Source organism: Tursiops truncatus, chromosome 9, assembly GCF_011762595.2.
Source record: "Tursiops truncatus isolate mTurTru1 chromosome 9, mTurTru1.mat.Y, whole genome shotgun sequence".
In the NCBI taxonomy this organism is placed as follows: Eukaryota; Metazoa; Chordata; class Mammalia; order Artiodactyla; family Delphinidae; genus Tursiops; species Tursiops truncatus.
Genome location: NC_047042.1, coordinates 21,121,453 through 21,143,525, shown reverse-complemented (window position 1 = coordinate 21,143,525; position 22,073 = coordinate 21,121,453). Strand labels below are relative to the sequence as shown.

General features: G+C 38.7%; 1 protein-coding gene across 1 annotated transcript in view; it reads left to right on the top strand.

Annotated features, from left to right (window-relative positions):
• MAGI2 (membrane associated guanylate kinase, WW and PDZ domain containing 2) overlaps positions 1–22,073 on the top strand; it is a 1,339,714-nt gene that overhangs the window by 1,083,303 nt on the left and 234,338 nt on the right. Inside the window, exon 10 of the mRNA XM_033862934.2 lies at positions 17,955–18,593. Coding sequence (XP_033718825.2) covers positions 17,955–18,593 — 639 coding nt within the window. The remainder of the gene's footprint in view (positions 1–17,954; positions 18,594–22,073) is intronic.

The window sequence follows — 22,073 nt, the reverse complement described above, 5'->3', positions numbered from 1 at the left end:
TATGTGCCCTGAGGAGAAAGTTCTCGGTGTCTGATATTATAAGGTGTCATATGATCTCCCTTTATCTGCGCATAAATCAAAGACATAATAACTATCTTTCTCTAGATTCCAAAATTTCAGTGCAGCCAAGACAAAATTTTTTCTTTCCCTTTGCCATGTGTTTTGTGGGATTTTTAATTGGCAGTATTTGGTGTATTTGGCCCAATGAGCAGACTGATTTCTTGATACTTGTATAAAATATTGCTCTTTCAGAAACTGAAGTTGGAAATAAAAGTGGCCAAGTTTGAATGATCAAAGTCTGTCAGTGAAGATTCACATCTGCCAAGCCTGTTTCCCTCTTAACAAGTTAGAAGGGCTCTCTCTTCAAACCTTGGACCAGTGTGTATGCAATACTCAGACACATTTTTTTTTAACATCTTTATTGGCGTATAATTGCTATACAATAGTGAGTTAGTTTCTGCCGTACAACAAAGTGAATCAGCTATACATATACACATATCCCCGTATCTGCTCCCTCTTGCATCTCCCTCCCACCCTCCCTATCCCACCCCTCTAGGTGGTCACAGAGCACCTAGCTGATCTCCCTGTGCTATGCGGCAGCTTCCCACTAGCTGTCTATTTTACATTTGGTAGTGTATATATGTCCATGCCACTCTCTCACTTCGTCCCAGCTTACCCTTCCCCACCCCCCGTGTCCTCAAGTCCGTTGTCTACATCTGTGAACAGACACGTTTTTAGCACAGCACATTTGTTCTTTCTGCCAGCCATTTGATGAAACTCAGCGACTTAAGGCTGCACCAGTTCAGAAATCCATATGGAAGAAATATCCTGGCAGCGTTCATTTCAGCAAGGCAGCAGGGGCTCTGTAATTTTTCACACAAAGGGGGTGAAGGAGTAGATCAACATAACCTGATATGTTATACTACCAGGTAAGGATTGTTGATTGGCTTGCAGTAGAAGCACTAGCCAGAACACTTTCCAGAAATACCACATAGGGTGACAGCCATCCAGGGTTGAGAGCTTCCTTCACCAACGAGCCCCAACAAAAGACATCCCCCCATCCCTAGTCTGGATACTCAAGACCAGCACCCAGCTCACATTGAAGCAAATAGTATATATTTTTCAAAAACAATTCAAGGAAACAACTTCACAGAATGTTATCTGGAGCCTTGAAAAAGAGAGGTTTTTCCCCCCCTTTTATATATCGATTTCACATTATCAAAAGCTAGGGCTTCCCTGGTGGCGCAGTGGTTGAGAGTCCGCCTGCCGATGCAGGGGACACGGGTTCGTGCCCCGTTCCGGGAGGATCCCATGTGCCGCGGAGCGGCTGGGCCCTTGAGCCATGGCCACTGAGCCTGCGCGTCTGGACCCTGTGCTCGGCAACGGGAGAGGCCGCAACAGTGAGAGGCCCGCATACCGCAAAAAAAAAAAACAACTAAATTCTTCTTTCCTCTGACCAAAAACACTGCTTCTACCTGTCTTAAAAGTGCATGTAGATTGTCGATCAGGTAGCAAACACACACACAGAGTTACACACACTTTCACACATTTGGCAGGAGGCTGCTGTCTGAAATGAAGTGGATGCTCCAGTCCTTTTCATCTCTCTCTCCTTGTTATTCATTTTTCTTGCTCAGTCAGAATGACTGGCAACTGACAGTTTCAGGTAGAGTAGAATAAACTGTTGGAAAGCATACCCATGATCAGTTTCCAGCTGCACCCCAGCCAGCTGTCCCCCATCATTTCAGAGGAGGTTTTATGGCCCACTCCATACACTGTTGGAGTTACTTAAGAAGATGGCACTGGGTCATACCACATTGGCCCCGAAGAGTCATTTATGCAAAAAAGAATCATTCTTGGGACTTCCCTGGTGGTCCTGTGGTTAAGAATCCGCCTTCCAATGCAGGGGACATGGGTTCAATCCCTGGCTGGGGAACCAAGATCCCACATGCCACAGGGCAACTAAGTCCGTGTGCCACAAGTAGAGAGAAACCCGCGCACGCAACGAAGAGCCCACGCACCTCAACGAAAGATCCCATGTGCCACAACTAAGACCTGACACAGCCAAAATAAATAAATAAATAAATAAATAAATAAATAAAAAGAATCATTCTTCTTCAGGAATACAGGTAATGCTTTTTGAAAATAAACGTGCACATTACTTACTGTCCATGTAAAATGATGAGTCTTTCCCATAAGGTACTTTTGTAGCTCAGGTTTTCATGTGGAGTTGTATGTGGTTGAGCAGATTTCTGTGATGCATCTGCCCACATGTGTGTCCGTACACACAGGAAAACTCTAGAATAAATTTTTGTCTTGCTCTCATAAACTTTCATGTCCTGCCAGGGTTTTTTAATTGTTTTTATTTTCTTCTAGTGGAGTCGTAAGATCTCTTTAATTTTTTTTAACATCTTTATTGGAGTATAATTGCTTGACAATGGTGTATTCATTTCTGCTTTATAACAAAGTGAATCAGCTATACATATACATATATCCCCATATCCCGTCCCTCTTGCATCTCCTTCCTAACCTACCTATCCCTCCCCTCTAGGTGGTCACAAAGCACTGAGCTGATCTCCCTGTGCTATGTGGCTGCTTCCCACTAGCTATCTATTTTACACTTGGTAGTGTATATATATCCATGCCACTCTCTCACTTCGTCCCAGCTTACCCTTCCCCTTCCCCGTGTCCTCAAGTCCATTCTCTATGTCTGCGTGTTTATTCCTGTCCTGTCCCTAAGTTCTTCAGAACCATTTTTTTTTTTAAGATTCTATATATATGTGTTAGCATACGGTATTTGTTTTTCTCTTTCTGACTGACTTCACCCTGTATGACAGTGTCTACGTCCATCCATCTCACTACATATAACTGAATTTCATTTCTTTTTATGACTGAGTAATATTCCATTGTATATAAGTGCCACATCTTCTTTATCCATTCATCTGTCTCTGGACACTTAGGTTACTTCCATGTCCTGGCTGTTGTAAATAGAGCTACAATGAACATTGTGTAACATGACTTTTTTTTTTTTCCATTTATTTTAAAACACTTTAATGTCTTGCATTTAAATTTTCATTTCTCTGCTAGATTTACATAAAGCACTATTTAATTAATTACCTAATTTATAAATGGTAACTATTTTAGACTGTTACTGGTATGTAAAAATGCAATTCCTTTTGTTTCATTTTTTTTATGTCTGACATTCTTATAAACTCTCTAATTCTAATATTTCTGTAACTTAAGAATTTTTTTTAATATCTTTATTGGAGTAAAATTGCTTTGAGTCTTTTTGAATTATGGTTTTCTCAGGGTATATGCCCAGTAGTGGGATTGCTGGGTCATATGGTAGTTCCATTTTTAGTTTTTTAAGTAACCTCCGTACTGTTCTCCATAGTGGCTGTATCAATTTACATTCCCACCAACAGTGCAAGAGGGTTCCCTTTTCTCCACACCCTCTCGAGCATTTATTGTTTGTAGATTTTTTTAGGATGGCCATTCTGACCCGTGTGAGGTGATACTTCACTGTAGTTTTCATTTGCATTTCTCTAATGATTAGTGATGTTGAGATCCTTTCATGTGTTTGTTGGCAGTCTGTATATCTTCTTTGGAGAAATGTTGATTTAGGTCTTCTGCCCATTTTTGGTTTGGGTTGTTTGTTTTTCTGGTATTGAGTTGCATGAGCTGCTTGTAAATTTTGGAGGTAAATCCTATATCAGTTGCTTCATTTGCAAATATTTTCTCCCATTCTGAGTGTTGTCTTTTCGTCTTATTTATTTATGGTTTCCTTCGCTGTGCAAAAGCTTTTAAGTTGCATTAGGTCCCATTTGTTTATTTTTGTTTTTATTTCCATTTCTCTAGGAGGTGGGTCAAAAAGTATCTTGCTGTGATTTATGTCATGGAGGGTTCTGCCTATGTGTTCCTCTGTGAGTTTTATAGTGCCTGGCCTTACATTTAGATCTTTAATTCATTTTTAGTTTATTTTTTTCTGTGGTGATAGCGAGTGTTCTAATTTCATTCTTTTACATGTAGCTGTCCAGTCTTTCCAACACCACTTATTGAAGAGACTGTCTTTTCTCCATTGTATATTCTTGCCTCCATTATCAAATATAAGGTAATAATATGTCTGTGGGTTTAACTCTGGGCTTTCTATCCTGTTCCATTGATCTATATTTCTGTTTTTGTGCCAGTACCATACTGTCTTGATTACTGTAGCTTTGTAGTATAGTCTGAAGTCAGGGATCCTGATTCCTCCAGCTCTGTTTTTCTTTCTCAAGATTGCTTTGGCTATTTGGGGTCTTTTGTATTTCCATACAGATTGTGAAATTTTTGTTCTAATTCTGTGAAAAATGCCATTGGTAGTTTCATAGGGATTGCATTGAATCTGTGGATTGGTTTGGGTAGTATAGTCATTTTCACAATATTGATTCTTCCAATCCAAGAACATGGAATATCTCTCCATCTGTTTGTATCATCTTTAATTTCTTTCATCAGCATCTTATAGTCTTCTACATACAGGTCTTTTGTCTCCTTGGGTAGGTTTATTCCTAGGTATTTTATTCTTTTTCTTGCAGTGGTAAATGGGAGTGTTCCCTTAATTTCTCTTTCAGATTTTTCATCATTAGTGTATAGGCATGCAAGAGATTTCTGTGCATTAATTTTGTATCCTGCTACTTTACCAAATTCATTGATTAGCTCTAGTAGTTTTCTGGTAGCATCTTTAGGACTCTCTATGTATAGTATCATGTCATCTGCAAACAGTGACAGCTTTACTTCTTTTCCAATTAGGATTCCTTTTATTGCTTTTTCTTCTCTGATTGCTGTGGCTAAAACTTCCAAAACTATGTTGAATAGTAATAGTGAGAGTGGGCAACCTTGTCTTCTTCCTGATCTAGTGGAAATGGTTTGAGTTCTTCACTATTGAAAATGATGTTGGCTGTGGGTTTCTCATATATGACCGTTATTTTGTTGAGGTAAGTTCCCTCTATGCCTACTTTCTGGAGGGTTTTTATCATAAATGGGTGTTGAATTTTTTTGAAAGCTTTTTCTGCATCTGTTGAGATGATCATATGGTTTTTCTCCTTCAATTTGTGAATATGGTTTATCACACTGATTGATTTGCATTTATGGAAGATTCCTTGATTCCTGGATTAAACCCCACTTGTCATGGTGTATGATCCTTTAAATGTGCTGTTGGATTCTGTTTGCTAGTATTTTGTTGAGGATTTTGCATCTATGTTCATCAGTGATTTTGGTCTGTAGTTTTCTTATTTTGTGACATCTTTGTCTGGTTTTGGTATCAGGGTGATGGCGGCCTCATAGAATGAGTTTGCAAGTGTTCCTCCCTCTGCTGTGTTTTGGAAGAGTTTGAGAATTATAGGTGTTAGCTCTTCTCTAAGTGTTTGATAGAATTATCCAGTGAAGCCATCTGGTCCTGGGCTTTGTTCATTGGAAGATTTTTAATCACAGTTTCAATTTCAGTGCTTGTGATTAGTCTGTTTATATTTTCTATTTCTTCCTGGTTCAGTCTCGGAAGGTTGTGCTTTTCTAAGAATCTTTCCATTTCTTCCATGTTGTCCATTTTATTGGCATATAGTTGCTTGTAGTAATCTCTCATAATCCCTGTATTTCTCCAATGTCAGTTGTTACTTCTCCTTTTTCATTTCTAATCTGTTGATTTGAGTCTTCTCCCTTTTTTTCTTGATGAGTCTGGCTAATGGTTTATCACTTTTGTTTATCTTCTCAAAGAACCAGCTTTTAGTTTTATTGATCTTTGCTATCGTTTCCTTCATTTCTTTTTCATTTATTTCTGCTCTGATCTTTATGATTTCTTTCCTTCTGCTAACATTGGGGTTTCTTTGTTTTTCTTTCTCTAATTGCTTTAGGTGTAAGGTTAGGTTGTTTATTTGAGATGTTTCTTTTTTCTTGAGGTAGGATTGTATTGCTATAAACTTTGCTCTTAACTGCTTTTGCTGCATCCCATAGATTTTGGGTCGTCATGTTTTCATTGTTATTTGTTTCTAGGAATTTTTTGATTTACTCTTTGTTTTCTTCAGTGATCGCTAGGTTATTTATCAGCGTGTTGCTTAGACTCCATGAGTTTATGTTTTTTACAGTTTTTTCCTGTAATTGATATCTAGTCTCCTAACTTTGTGCTCGGAAAAGATACTTAATATGATTTCAGTTTTCTTAAATTTACCAAGGCTTGATTTGTGACCCCAGACATAATCTATCCTGGGGAATGTTTCATGAGCACTTGAGAAGAAAGTGTATTCTGTTGTGTTTGGATGGAATGTCCTATAAGTATCAGTTATGTCCCTCTTGTTTAATGTATCATTTAAAGCTTGTTTTGCATTATTTATTTTTGTTTTGGATGATCTGTCCACTGGTGAAAGTGGCATGTTAAAGTCCCCTACTATGATTGTGTTACTGTTGATCTCCCCTTTTATGGCTGTTAGCATTTGCCTTATGTATTGAGGTGCTCCTCTTTTGGGTGCATAAATATTTACAATTGTAATATCTTCTTCTTGGATTGATCCTTTGATCATTATGTAGTGTCCTTCTTTGTCTCTTATAATAGTGTTTATTTTAGAGTCTATTTTGTCTGATATGAGAATTGCTAGTCCATCTTTCTTTTGATTTCCATTGGCATGGAATATCTTTTTCCATTCTCTCACTTTCAGTCTGTATGTGTCCCTAGGTCTGAAGTGGGTCTCTTGTAGACAGCATATATATATGGGTCTTGTTTTTGTATCCATTCAGCCAGTCTATGTCTTTTTGTGGGAGCGTTTAATCCATTTACATTTAAGGTAATTATCAACATGTATGTTCCTATTACCATTTTCTTAATTGTTTGATGTTTGTTATTGTCGGTCTTTTCCTTCTCTTGTGTTTCCTGCCTAGAGAAGTTCCCTTAGCATTTGTTTTAAAGCTGGTTTGTTGGTGCTGAATTCTCTTAGCTTTTGCTTGTCTGTAAATGTTTTAATTTCTCCGTTGAATCTGAATGAGATCCTTGCTGGGTAGAGTAATCTTTGCTGTAGGTTTTTCCGTTTCATCACTTTAAATATGTCCTGCCACTCCTTTCTGGCTTGCAGAGGTTCTGCTGAAAGATCAACTGTTAACCTTATGCGCATTCCCTTGTATGTTATTTGTTGTTTTTCTCTTGCTGCTTTTAATATTTTTTCTTTGTATTTAATTTTTGATAGTTTGATTAATATGTGTCTTGGTGTGTTTGTCCTTGGATTTATCCTGTATGGGACTCTGTGCTTCCTGGACTTGATTGCCTCTTTCCTTTCCCATATTAGGGAAGTTTTCAACTCTAATCTCCTCAAATGTTTTCTCAGTTCCTTTTTTTTCTCTTCTTCTGGGACCCCTATAATTTGAATGTTGGTGTGTTTAATGTTATCCAGAGGTCTGTGAGACTGTTCTCAATTATTTTCATTCTTTTTTCTTTATTCTGCTCCGAGGTAGTTATTTCCACTATATTACCTTCCATGTCCCTTTCCATTCTTCTGCCTCTGTTATTCTGCTATTGATTCCTTCTAGAGAAGTTTTAATTTTATTTATTGTGTTGTTCATCATTGTTTCTTTGCTCTTTAGTTCTTCTAGTTCCGTGTTAAATGTTTCTTGTATTTTCTCCATTCTATTTCCAAGATTTTGGATCATCTTTACCATCATTACTCTGAATTCTTTTTCAGGTAGACTGACTATTTCCTCTTCATTTGTTTCGTCTGGTGGCTTTTTACCTTGCTGCTTCATCTGTTGTTTGTTTCTCTGTCTTCTCATTTTGCTTAACGTACTGTGTTTGGGGTCTCCTTTTCTCAGGCTGCAGGTTTATAGTTCCCATTGTTTTTGGTGTCTGCCCCAGTGGGTAAGGTTGATTCAATGGGTTTGTAGGCCTGCTGGTGGTGGGTACTAGTGCCTGTGTTCTGGTGGATGAGTCTGGATCTTGTCTTTCTGGAGGGCAGGACCACATCCGGTGGTGTGTTTTGGAGTGTCTGTGACGTTCTTCTGATTTTAGGCAGCCTCTCTGCTAATGGGTGGAGTTCTGTTCCTTTCTTGCTAGTTGTTTGGGTGTCCAGCACTGTAGCTTGCTGGTCGTTGAGTGGAGCTGGGTCTTAGCATTGAGATGGAGATCTCTGGTAGAGCTTTTGCCATTTGATATTACTTGGGACCAGGAGGTCTTTGGTGGACCAAAGTTATCTTTAGATGCAGGAACCTATTTTCATTTTATAGGGTCCCTCTGATAATATATTTGTCTCTTTTTCTTGTCTTTGTTTAAAAGTCATTGCATTCTTTTAGGAAAATAGATTCACTGAACATTTTATGATATTGAATTCCTAACGTGAGGAAGCTATTTAGAAAGCCTCTGCTCTTTGGAGTTTTGCAAAGAAAAAAAGAAACAAAAACAGTCTTTTGTACTTTTTTTTGTGGCTTTACTTATAGTTTTTTTTTTACTTATAGTTTTAATCTGAAGTGTTGTTTCATCTCTGCCAGATCAGCAAATAATCAGTGTCTTTAGATTCTCTTAGAATGTATTTCTTTCTTCCTCCTTTCCAACAAAGTAAAATGCAAGTATTTAAATATATCTTACCACTCAGTGCCAAACACAAAAGAAATGTAAATATATCGTCAGCCTAATTCACATCTGCCAGAGTAATTGTCGGATGCATGCTGATTAAACATAATTTTTTTTTTAACCAAGCTTTTAATTAGGCATCTGCACCAGGTCACACAGATGAAATTATAAAATATGATTAAGAAGGCTTTCAGTCTTTTGAGAAACACGGAGCCATGCCAACGTCTTGGTATCCTTTTGCCTATAGATAAGAGTGTTAGAATCACTGGCTGTTTGTCAGAAATCAAGGAACCTTGGGGTAAGCCCCCAAAGGCCTGTCACTTGTCTGTTTAACAGCACCAGTGAAATTTCCCAATGCCTTATATGAGTGCAGTAGAAGGGCTTTCCACATTCTCTTCAGAAGGAACTTTTAAAGCTGCACCTTTGAAACTACCTTTTCTGATTTTCCATGCATGGAAAGAAACTAGACCAAGGAAAGTTAAATTTCTTGCCCCAAATCACATAGCTATTGATATAATTTATAATATAGCTTATGATGGTTACAGAGTTCTGTGGGTTACAGTGCCCTGTCACCTCTCTGCGTCAGCATCCTCAAAGCCTTCTTCCAAACAGCTCATTTTGGAGCACTGCAGAAAGTGGACTGGGATATTACAGTTGATTCCCCAGTTTGCAATTATTTGCTTCACTGCTTCCCTCTATTAACTTGAGTAATCAAAAGAATATTGCATTTCATCTCTCAATTTTCATATTCAGGAATTAAGGGTATTTTACCCAGCATGTCAGTTGGTACGATTGGAGGGACACAAAAGTGTCCCCGGGCTTCCCTGGTGGCGCAGTGGTTGAGAGTCCGCCTGCCGATGCAGGGGACACGGGTTCGTGCCCCGGTAGGGGAAGATCCCACATGCCGCGGAGCGGCTGGTCCCGTGAGCCATGGCCGCTGAGCCTGCGCGTCCGGAGCCTGTGCTCCGCAATGGGAGAGGCCGCAACAGTGAGAGGCCCGCGTACCAAAAAAAAAAAAAAAAAAAAAAAGTGTCCCCAAGTAAAAATATGTCCTGGTCTGTTTGAAATTCTTAACATTTGTGTTAAAGCTTGGGTTCAATTCCTAAATCTTACCTAATTACCAGGATTCAGTTCTCCTAGGCTCAGTTTCCACATGTATAAAATACAGGTAACAATGGTAATAACCTCAAATGGATTTCTGAAGGATCAGGTAAAATAGAATTTGTTAAATGCCAGATAAATATTAAATGTATTAAAATGGTAGCCACTATGGTCAGAGAAGCTCTAGGTGAGGTTAATGTGGTTAGAAAGGTAGAAGAATTAAGATGTCAGGAAGAGTAACACACAGGAAGAGGTCACTAACTCTCAACAATAAATGGTGGTCAGAAAGATGATCCAAAAAGTGAAGTTGGTCTCACAGGGTAACTAGGAGTTTGTTAGTGGAGACAAAGCATGGGAAGAGTGAGAGGATGGAATGATGTAGCATGTGTAGGACACAGCTCTGAGCTTGGCCCAACTAAAGCACAGAGTAGGTTGGAAAGAGGCAAGAAATGGTGAAAATGTAGACTGAGAGCCTTCTATGCTGAGCTAGAGAACTTGGACTCTATTCTCTTTTTATGAGCAGGCACTGAAAGATATTAAGTAGAAAGGACATCAGAGAGTATGGTATGAAAAATGAGTTGATAGAGAGGCAGGTGGAAGGCAGTGCCCAGTGCTTTAAAGTCCCTGAAACGAATGCCTGTGACCTGCAGAATAGTAACATTCTCCTGGTTCCTGAGACGATCCTGACCAGAAGAGGGGGCTTAATAACAACTCCATGTAATCCTAGTCAATATGGGGTGAAATTAGGTAACCCCATAATCCCACAGACTCATTGAGTCATTCCATATGCTAGGCTTCCCTCTCCTCCTTCCCTAGTCTCTCCTGCTATGACATCAGGAAGACCAGCTAAGGGACTGTTCCAGGAGTTCATACAATGGGTAAGTTCCCAACCTAGGGTGGTGGAACAATTGCAGACATAGCTAAGAGGTAGAATCCAAGGACCTTAGTGTTAGAATTTCAGAGTGAAGAAAATGTCTTAGAAATCATCTGGTTCAATCTTCTCTATTTATGCTATGGTGCCTGACTCATGGTAGTAAATCTTTGCTGAATAAATTAGTAAACAAATGAGAGATAAGACCCAGAGAATGACACCACTAATTATTGGCATACCTGGCATAAACTTTCGGCCGTAAGCATAAACCTTCTGACTCCTAAATCAGTGCTCTCTCCATTATGCCACACTTGGTTTTATAATGTAAAAAAAAAAAAGAAAGAAAGAGGATTAAAACATCTTATTTTAGTGCTACAGATCAATTCAACTCATTTTCATTCACAATGTCATTTATAATGTAGCACATAAGAATTAACCTAAAATTCTCCTGATGAAGGCTTTTGTCCTGCCTTCTATACCTTCCATAACCTAAGTATTTGCTTTTGCATTTCTGCAAAATTTGTTGGTGTCTGCAGTAATGCTCTTTGCAAGACAGATGTTTAAAGTCAATAGAATGATGGTAAGTTCCAGAACCTCCAAGATGGAATCTTCTCCAATTGATGGCTGTTTTAATAACTTTCACTCTGAAGAGGCCATTTGGGAATTTTAGAAACTGCTTTAAATTATTCCAAAAGACTGATGCTTCCACTTTTATGAGAATGGAAATTGAGGAAATAGTGATTTTTAGCAAAAGAAATTAGATTTAGGCATAAGGAAAAACTTTGGGGCAATAAGAAGCATTGAACCCTGTAACAAATTCATCAGGAAAACTGAGAAAGCAAGGCAAAAGCCCCTGTATCTGGGGGATACTTGTCATCAGACCTTTCTCACTTTGTGACATAGTTGAGAAAATGCCAAGACCCTCACGTGTGGATGCTCTACATTCCATCCACCACCACCCCCGACAGCCCCTGCCACACAGTTCACCCATCCTCTGTCCTGATCCCTCCACCCTAGCCACATTGTTACTTCTATTCCAGAAGGGAATGAGGAGTCTGAGGATACTTTCATGAGGCACTAGTCTTCCTTGTTGGGAAACAGTGTATTCAGCTACAAGGATGAACATTATCTGTCCTCTCAAATTTCTGCAAGCAAACTGCCAAATAATTTAATAAAATTCAGCAGTTTCTTTTTTTAAAACTGAGCTACTTATTCTTTCTCCTTCTTAGGATATTCTTGCTTTCCACTCTTTATCAGTCATTTGTTAAAAATTTTTAATATGTATATTTATATATCATGATAGCTGAGCATTTTCACAGACATCTCTTTCCTATAAGGTAGATAGAACAGCTATTGTTAGCCCATTTTATAGATGATGAAACTGGTGAATGACTTTCTCAAAGAACAACCCAAGGAGACCCAGCTTTAATTTTATTTGTCTATCTGACATACCACAGTGCTTCACTTTGGGGAATACATTTTATCAAGAACAGTTATTTTCAATTTAATAGAAGTGATGAGTGGCACATGCCCAAAAGTACATGTCAAAATTTATTATGTTTTGGGGGGTTATAGAATAGAGGGAAAATGAATATTCAATATTATAATAAAATTGCCTGTTATAATAAAATCATATATTGTTATTATAAAAAACACAAACTAACACAAGCTTCAGAAAGAAGAAAGGGCAGTCAAATTGTATTAGCTGGAGAGGAAACTCAAAAAATAGTAATTTTTCAATGTAAAATACATGTAATTGGTGGGATGGGAGTAGTCAGTGAGATTTTTTTTTTTCTTTTAACAAAAATCTATATGACTTGACAAAAACAAGTTAGAAACACAGCAGTGAATTTAGCTGTGAAATCCAATCCAGTTTTTATTTTCCTAAGTCTTTCTATCCTTTATTTAATGAGAATTTATCCTAAATACCTAAAAAGTTCTCAGCATAGTAATGATACTCTATATTTTACGGAAAAAACTTGGAACAGGTAGAAAACTCTCACAAAGGAATAAAGTTTGAGGTGAGTCTGTAGTCGCAAACGTGAGACAGGAGCAATCTGTGTAGGAATAATGGAAGGTATCTTTGAAGAGGTCAGGAAAGAAAGGAATTATCTGGAATGAAGTTATACATAGAAAAGACGTGCACTTGAGGGTAGAGGAACAGCAGGATTCAAATAAAAAGGCAAGTTATCAAGTTATGAATTATGAACAGTAAAGATACCAGCTTCCCAAGAAAGGTAACTTATTGGGGGGGTGAATACAAACACAAGTTGGAAAGGCTAGTGGTAAAGAGTGTTAAGCAGTAGGTCTGAAGATTGAGTGGCTTGAAGTTAATAGGAGGAGACAGTAGGATCAGAATGGAGTGTGAAGTGAACTATTCTAGTCTGGTCCAAGGTGGTGGGTAAGGAAGGTAGACAGCAGGTGGCAAGTGAGAGCAGCTGAAAAGGAAGATTGTATAGCCTCAGTGACTCAAAGAAGGTGGGAGCAGAGGAAAGAGGTCTAAAAATAACTCCATTTTAAGCAATCAGTGCTTTACTAAAGAGTGCCCTATTTTATCCAAAATGATGAAGTACCCAAGAGGTATCCAATATTGTATTTTGATTTCCATGACTAAGAAAGAAACCAATTACCTTAGAACATTTTCTCATACAGGCCAGCAGTTTACACTTCCTGCTTCATCAGCCTCACTCTCCTTCACTTGCACTTTGAAATCCCATAACTGGGAATCAGGTCATAATGAGATCAGCCCTGTTGGGGACACCAAGCTCATGAGTCACACCAAATTTGACCAATAGACCTGAAGGCAATAGCCCTAAAACCATCTGGCCTCAATATGTCCTAAAGTGAATGGCCATATAGGAAACAATGTAACCTTGCAGGCAATATGGCGATGAAAATGTGTGCTAGGCTCTCAAAAGAAATGCAGCCTCTTATTTTTATGGAGAACCTTTCTTTGGTAAAATTAAAAGTGTTTTCATAAGGATGATCTCATTCTCACAGTAGCCCTGTGAAAGAGGAAATGGAGGAGATATTTTAATTCTCATTTTATAAAAGAATAAATTGAGAGATGGAGACATCAAGTGACTCTTTTTCCATTCTCCCGTTTAAGTAGGCCAACAGGGTTAGACCTGGAGCCGGTTTTCCTAACGACGTCCGTTTCTGTGCTCATGAGCCCAGTCTACCTCAGGACTTGGCGTGGCACCATCAGAAGGCACATACCAGGTGGCTCATATTTTTACTTCACAACATGTAAATGACATTCATACAGCATGGTCTATAAATATCCTACCCAATGAGTTCTCCCTCTGAATAAGCGAATGTTTGCTTACGTCTCCATCTACGATAGTTTTGGCATAATACAGTGTCTAGGCATCCATTTCCTTTTTTTAAAAAAAATAAATTTATGTATTTTTTTTTTAAATTTTTGGCTGCGTTGGGTCTTCGTTGCTGCGCACGGGCTTTCTCTAGTTGCAGCGAGCAGGGGCTACTCTCCGTTGCGGTACACAGGCTTCTTGTTGTCACGGCTTCTCTTGTTGCAGAGCGTGGGCTCTAGAGCACAGGCTCAGTAGTTGTGGCGCACGGGCTTAGTTGCTCCGCAGCATGTGGGATCTTCCTGGGCCAGGGATCGAACCCGTGTCCCCTGAATTGGTAGGTGGATTCTTAACCACTATACCACCAGGGAAGCCCTAGGCATCCATTTACTTTTAAAGTGAGCAGTTAAGTAGTGTCAAGTTGTTAGATAGTTCTGTCCTGTGATAACTGGCCCCTCATCTTTTACATTCAGAAACCTTCTGAGTAGCTCCACAAAGGTATTATTGCAGGGTCCTTTATCACTTGCTTGCTTGATGACTTGAAAAATTGCTCTGAGTGGAAAATATCCATAAATTTTAGAAGGCAGTCTTACTAAGAACCACAAATAGTTCTTATTCTGTTTCTAAATAGCAAGATCACATTAAAACTCACTTTAATAGATAATATTAATCACTATAATTCAAATAACTACTCTTTAGACCTGGCAGGGAACTGTGAGAGCTTTGAACTTAGTTCTTTTTTCCTGTGAATTTCTGGCATAGCAGAAGGAAGAATAAAGCATGCTTGGGGGCTGGGGAGTTTGTTAACTGTGATTAAAGTTAGGGAGAGCTATAGAGGAGAATGGCATTTGTTACTTTCCTGCCTTTCACTTGCCCACTCAGGAACTCATATTCATCCTTAATTATGACTGTGGTGGGAATATCTTGGTGGGACTGTCCTGATTTTATAGACGGATATAACCAAGGACAGATAATAATTAGTGAAATAGCAATTATCCTTCGCATAACAATTTACAGCTTACAGACACTTTCACCTGTGTGATCTCATTTGCTATTTCCTGTAGCACACTAAGTTGCTATTATTATTGTTCCTCATTACTTCTGAAGAATCTGAGTCACAGAGGATTTAAATTAGTTTTGAAAGTCACACAGCTAGTAAGTGATGGAGCTGGGAATCAGTCCAAAGACGTTTGGTTCCCTATTCCATGTAATGTCTACTATACCATGCAGCCTCCCAAACCTACAGAGGGTGTTGGATCGAGAATGGAGGTGGGCAGAAAAATAGTCAATGTGTTTAAAAACAGAAGACTAACCTAATAGGAAAAACGGGGAAAGGAGAGTTACTAAAGAGAAAACCCAAATGGCCAATAAACATATGAAAAGATGCTCACCCTTACTAGCAGAGTGGGAAATGCAAATTAAAACCATGATCACACCCATTAGATTATTGAAAATTAAAAGTCTGAGAATGGCAAGCATTGTGTCAGATGGGGAGCAATGAAAATTCTGATACCCTACCGAGGGGAGTGAAAACCGATTTGACCAATTTTGTCAGCCATTTCCCGTTTCTAACAAAGTTGAAGACACAACTGGCCTGTGTCCAGCAATTCTACCCCGAGGTAGATACCTCACAAAAACTCTCCCATATGTGCATAAGGGCCATGGAAAGAGGTTCATAGCAGAGTTATCTTTAATAGCCCAAAATTCACAAGAACCCCAGTGTCCACTAACAAAAGAATGGATAAATATTAATAAATAATGATGTAGTCATCCAACAGATATTATATTGCAATGAAAGTTAATGAACTAGAGGTAAATGTATCAAAAGAGATAAGTATCATAAATACATTTGGAGAGATTACAGAAGATTAATATGTATACCATTTACAAAAGGTTTAAAATATGCAAAAACATTTTAAGAGATATTATTTAGTGGTTAAACTGTGTAGGGTTTATGTGTACCTAGATATGTCATAAAAATGTAAAGTACATGTGATTAACAAACCTCAAATGCGGGACAATGGTTACCTTTGGAAAGGGCAGTAAAGGAGGGCAAGTGGGAGAGGATGCTACCCAGGGGGCTTCAACTGATATAAGCAATGTTCTAATCATTAAGCTGGATGGTAGTACACAAGTATTTATAGTCTTTCAACCTTTCAGTGTATAAATATATATAGTAACTTTAAAAATAGAAGGGGCAAGGAGGAGAAGAAAAAAAGTTTGTCTGGATCAGATACTTCTCTGGGACTCTGGCATGACCTTAACCAGTTAAAAATGATGCCAAAACATTCCCAACTGCCACGGTCTGTTGAGAAGTCACTGTAGCAGAGTGGATGCCCATCCCAATTCAGTCCTGAGTCATGGCCCAGTGTCCCAGACATTACACCAGCACCCTCTCTGAAAGACATAATTGAAGAGTGATTCCACCTGACCAATCACATAGTCTGTGACATTTTCCAGAATGAGACCTAACCTGGATCACTGAAAATGTTATTTTGTTTTGTTTCATTTTGTTTGTTTGTTTTTGCTTTTCTGTCTATATCTTTAGCACTTTCAAGCAGTTCTCTAGCATTTGGGAAGAGTGTTAGCTGAGAGTATGTAGTTAAGGGCATTTTACTCAGCAATGTTCTATTCATAGAATTATTTATTTTTAAAGTGTATTTAGTGGAGAAATCATTTTGTATCAGACAACTAAGAGAAGCCAAAAAAGTATTTAACTCTGAAAATTCAACTCTGTTTTTCATTTTTGATGTTTGCAATTTTGATGGGCAATGATGTCTCAGAATGAAATCCCTAGCCATTTACACTACCCATTTCAGAAGTATCCTGATAGACTGATAACTGTTGAATTACTCATTTGACAATCTGTGAAAACATGTCTTTTAATCTCTCATATACTCTTCAGCATAGTCAGGCACAATCTCAATTTGCAAGTTCAATTCTCAAATATTATGGGTTTTGAGGGTAAAAATATCAATCCATGATAGAGCAGTGCTCCGAAAATAAAACTGTTATTCATACATAATTGAATTTTTTAAACAACATCTCAAACAAACATGTTTTCCCTGCATTTTAAGAAGGAAATATTGTCTTTCTGGATATATTTTATAATGAATAATTTGCCTTCAGGACATTTTTAATAACATAAAGTTAACTTCTGATCAGTGGGCTTCTGTAACTCTGTGATTAAATTCATTGGGGAGAAAGGACAAATGCCTTTTTTGAAAAGATCTGCAGAAATATCACTTTATCTAAGATGAGAGGATGTCTTTGGAAGCTTCCTCTTTGAAAGCTAGGGTCTCACATCCCCTTCCTCCTATTTTAGCAACAATAATATTGATAATGGTCCACGTTTATTGAGCACTCACCATATGGCAGGCATTGTGCCAAGCCCTTTTCCTGCATCATCTCATTTCACCCTCACAGCAGCTTTACAAATGAGGAACTGTGGCTCAAAGCAGGTAAGTCACTTGCCCAGTCGCACAGATCTGCTAAGTAGTAGAGCCAGGATATGGACCCAGATCGCTGATCCCTTAATCTGTCCTCTTGATCTTTACTTGTGTAGACGTGGAACCTTTGCAATTACACTTTGCTATAGAGAGATAAAATAAAATGGGCAAAATATTTTCCTCTTCCATAAAAAGGAAAAAAAAAGACAGTTGACTCAGACAAGTGAGAGCAAAAAACCCATATACTGGGCTTTGTCCTTCATCCAAAACTTATGACTACCACTTCTCAATAATTTGAAAATTCTATTAACTGATTTGCCCTGAAGATGAAAAAGAAGCATAGAATGTGTGCTTTTTCAAGGTACAAATTCTTGTAAACTTTTCTTTCTGAATATGGAGTTGTTTCTGAACTTCAGGAATAACCAAATAGCTTTTTTTTTCAGCATTTAATCACTATATTTGTTGGCAGACCTGTTGTAACCTTGAGTCACCTACAGGGAATTTAAATACTATTCTAATTGATCTTCTCACTGCTTACTGAGAAACACAGCACCGTCTTTCACTAGTCTCATAAATAATTCCATTTCTCCATGTCAGCGTTAATTGAACTTACCTCATGTTGTCAATCTCTTTCTTTTTTTCCCTTGCAGGTGATGTCATTGTCTATATTAATGAAGTTTGTGTCCTTGGACACACTCATGCAGATGTAGTCAAACTTTTCCAGTCTGTTCCTATTGGTCAGAGTGTCAACTTAGTGTTGTGTCGTGGCTACCCTTTGCCCTTTGATCCTGAAGATCCTGCTAACAGCATGGTGCCACCCCTTGCAATAATGGAGAGGCCACCTCCAGTGATGGTCAATGGAAGACATAACTATGAAACATATTTGGAATACATTTCTCGGACCTCACAGTCGGTTCCAGATATAACAGATCGGCCGCCTCATACTTTGCACTCAATGCCAGCTGATGGTCAGCTAGATAGCACGTATCCACCACCTGTCCATGACGACAATGTATCTATGGCTTCATCTGGGGCCACCCAAGCTGAACTTATGACCTTAACCATTGTGAAAGGTGCCCAGGGCTTTGGCTTCACCATTGCAGACAGTCCTACAGGACAGCGGGTGAAACAAATACTTGACATTCAGGGATGCCCTGGCCTGTGTGAAGGCGACATCATTGTTGAGATCAACCAGCAGAATGTACAGAACCTGAGCCATACGGAAGTAGTGGATATACTTAAGGACTGTCCCATTGGAAGCGAGACTTCTTTGATTATCCATCGAGGAGGTAAGATAAACACTGGCTCAGCAATCAGTATGCAGGTGAAGTAGTAGAACCTTTACAATAGTATCGAAAAAATGGAAGTTTCTCTGGAGTTGAATGAAATGGCACTTTTAAAATTTTTATTTTTATTTTTTTAACTTTATTGAGTATAGTTGATTTACAAACGTGTTGATTTCTGCTATACAGTAAAGTGATTCAGATATGTGTGTGTGTGTGTGTGTGTGTGTGTGTATTCTTTTTCACATTCTTTTCCATTATGGTTTATCACAGGATATTGAATATAGTTCCTGTGCTATACAGTGGGACCTTGTTGTTTTTCCATTCTATATATAGTAGTTTGTGTCTGCTAATCCCAAACTCCCAATCCATCCCTCCCCTACCTCCCCTCCCCCTTGGCAACCACAAGTCTGTGAAATCATACTTTAAAAAATGAAGGTAAAAGAGTAAATAAGAAAGAAAAACATGAGTCCAGGAAGCTGTGCTTTTTAATTTTGAGAATGTATCTTTTCCTATATTATATTAAGCACAATAAAAATAGTGTTTTCAGTCTTACAAATATATATTGCTGTGGGGAATTCCCTGGCGGTCCAGTGGTTAGGACTCTGAGAAAAAAAAAAAAAATATATATATATATATGGCTATGAACTGAGAGGGTAAAGGTTGAATTCCCGAGTATAAGTGGGTTGTATTCCAAAAGTTCATTAATGTTTCAGTTGTGGAGGCTTCAAACTGGTTTCCATTGACTTAATTAAGAAAGCTGATTTTTCCCAAGGAAGTGATACTCTGAGCTGTGCATAGGTTTGCAGGCTAGCATGTGGAAGCTGGTTCAACTCCTTCCAAGCTCAAGTAGTCTTGATAATCCCCATAAGGACCAATGGGAGCTGTGTCTCCATAGAAAAATCATTTCAGAGTTGTAAATAGCGTTGCTCAGGACACTTCAATTACTACAGGGATGCTCCATCAGTCATTACCCATAGGGCTTCCCTGATGGCGCAGTGGTTGAGAATCCGCCTGCCAATGCAGGGGACACGGGTTTGAGCCCTGGTCTGGGAAGATCCCACATGCCGCGGAGCAACTAGGCCCGTGAGCCACAACTACTGAGCCTGCACGTCTGGAGCTTGTGCTCTGCAACAAGAGAGCCCGCGACAATGAGAGGCCCGTGCACCGTGATGAAGAGTGGCCCCCACTCGCCGCAACTAGAGAAAGCCCTCGTGCAGAAACGAAGACCCAACACAGCCAAAAATAAATAAAGAAAATTTAAAAAAAAGAAAATAAACTTGTTTAAAATATATATATATTAAAAATATAATAATAATCACCCATAGTGCCTTCTGTGCCCTGGGAAGAAAGCTATGGAACAGGCTTGGGGCTGAAGTTCTGGGCTGGGTGTTCCAGGTGAAGTATGGAACTGAGAGCAGTGAGGACTGTGGTAGGAGCTCTGAGCCCTGGAGGTGTTTCTTCCCTTCCACCTGCTCTTTGGGGAAGGGAATGGGGCTGAGCAGAGACTACCTCCTTCATTTCTTTCCTGCTCTGCTCTTGATTATCAGTGAAACTAGGGAGAGAAAGGAGGGAAGCGTCACAGATAGAGAGGATACTTGAAAACAGGGTATAAATGAAAGGGCTCAGGCTAAGTCCTGGTTTTCTGCTTACCAGTTTGGGGACTTAAGACACTTAGTCCATGAGCTTCAGATATCTCATCTGTTATATTGGGATGATAATACTACCTAACCTGATGGAATGTTCTTAGTATAATGGGCCGCATAGGTGCTCATTAAATGTCTGTTGAGTGTAGATTAGCACCAAAGCTACGGCAGGGATGCGTCAGAAGGAGCAGTACTGCGAGGAACTTGTGCGTGAAGAGCACACGTGTGGCAAACATATGTGATTGTCTATTCAAAGAACTCAAAACAGGGTGAAAGCCCTGTCAGTTTGAAATGCAAGTGAAAGCAGTCAAAGCTGAAAGAAGCACCTTTTATGATGTATTTGGCTCTCTCTGCGGGTGTTTTCCCTTCAAGGAAGTATTTACATTATTGATTTTTGTGTGAAAATGGACACCAAATACTAGGCATTTATGAGCAACACTATACAAAGTACTATGTTCCTATCTTAAAAATAAAAATTAATATGATAGCAGAAGTCTTAAATGTGACCTTCAAGCATTATTACAAAACAGCACTTGAATCTTGATAATTAAATATTGACAGTGTATTTTAATTTCACCCATTGCTTAAGATTAAAACAAATATCCTTAATTAAATAGCCATATCTTCTTCCCCTTTTTTTTTTTTTTTTTTTTGTGGTACGCGGGCCTCTCACTGTTGTGGCCTCTCCCGTTGTGGAGCACAGGCTCCAGACGCGCAGGCTCAGCGGCCATGGCTCACGGGCCCAGCCGCTCTGCGGCATGTGGGATCTTCCCGGACCGGGGCACGAACCCGTGTCCCCTGCATCGGCAGGCGGACTCTCAACCACTGCGCCACCAGGGAGGCCCCTGCCATATCTTCTTAATGTGCAACTGAAAATCAAATCTTTGGAACAGGTTCTTGATATTAAATGGAATAACTGAAAATCACTTTGCAGTATCCACTGTATGATTCATAGAAACAAGTTTGGGCACTTTTTATATATAGTACCTTTTTTAAAGGCATGATGTAGCAGAAAAAAGTATTCTGAAATCGTTTTTTCATATATATATATATATGTATAATATGTATTTATATTATTGCCATTTGTACCTTTCCTGAAAACATTTCTGTCTGCCTGCTATCAGCTAGATTACCCTGTTCTTGCTTCTTTTCCCTCCACTCTCTCCCACCCCCATTTAATCCCCAAGTATTCAAAGCTTTTTTGTTGTTCGTTTGTTTATTTTTACTGAGGTATAGTTGATTTACAATATTGTGTTAGTTTCAGGTGTACAGCATAGTGATTCAGTATTTTTGCAGACAGATATAGAAATCAAATATTCAAAGTTTTGGTTGCATTTTGTTTGTGTTTGGGGACAAGGAATTTGTTTGTATTTTGTGGCCAGTGTAGAATTGCAGAATGTAGTACCCTGTAATGCTTAAAGTATTTCTAGTCAAATCCTCTTATGTTTTCCCAGATCCCCACAATTTGTAGTCAGCTCTCTGAAATTAATAGGAACTAACACCATGTTTTTGTGATGAAATTCACCTTATCTTATTATAGGCTACTTCTAAGTGCTTATGGCCTCACTCAGATAAGCATAAATCTTCAAGAGCAAATTCATACACCCGGATCTTTGTGTCTGGATTATGGTTGTTTTAAATTATTTACTAGGATTTTTTTTTTATTTATAAAGTGATTATGTGGTTTAATTTTTTCAGACAAATAGTGTCAGAAGGTATACAATGAAAAGTAATTATCTCTCCTTTCCCAGGATTCCAGTCCTTTTCCTAGAGGCAAACATATTGTTTGTATACATTTCTAGAAATTTTGTAGCCTTCACTAGCATGTATATATGTAGTA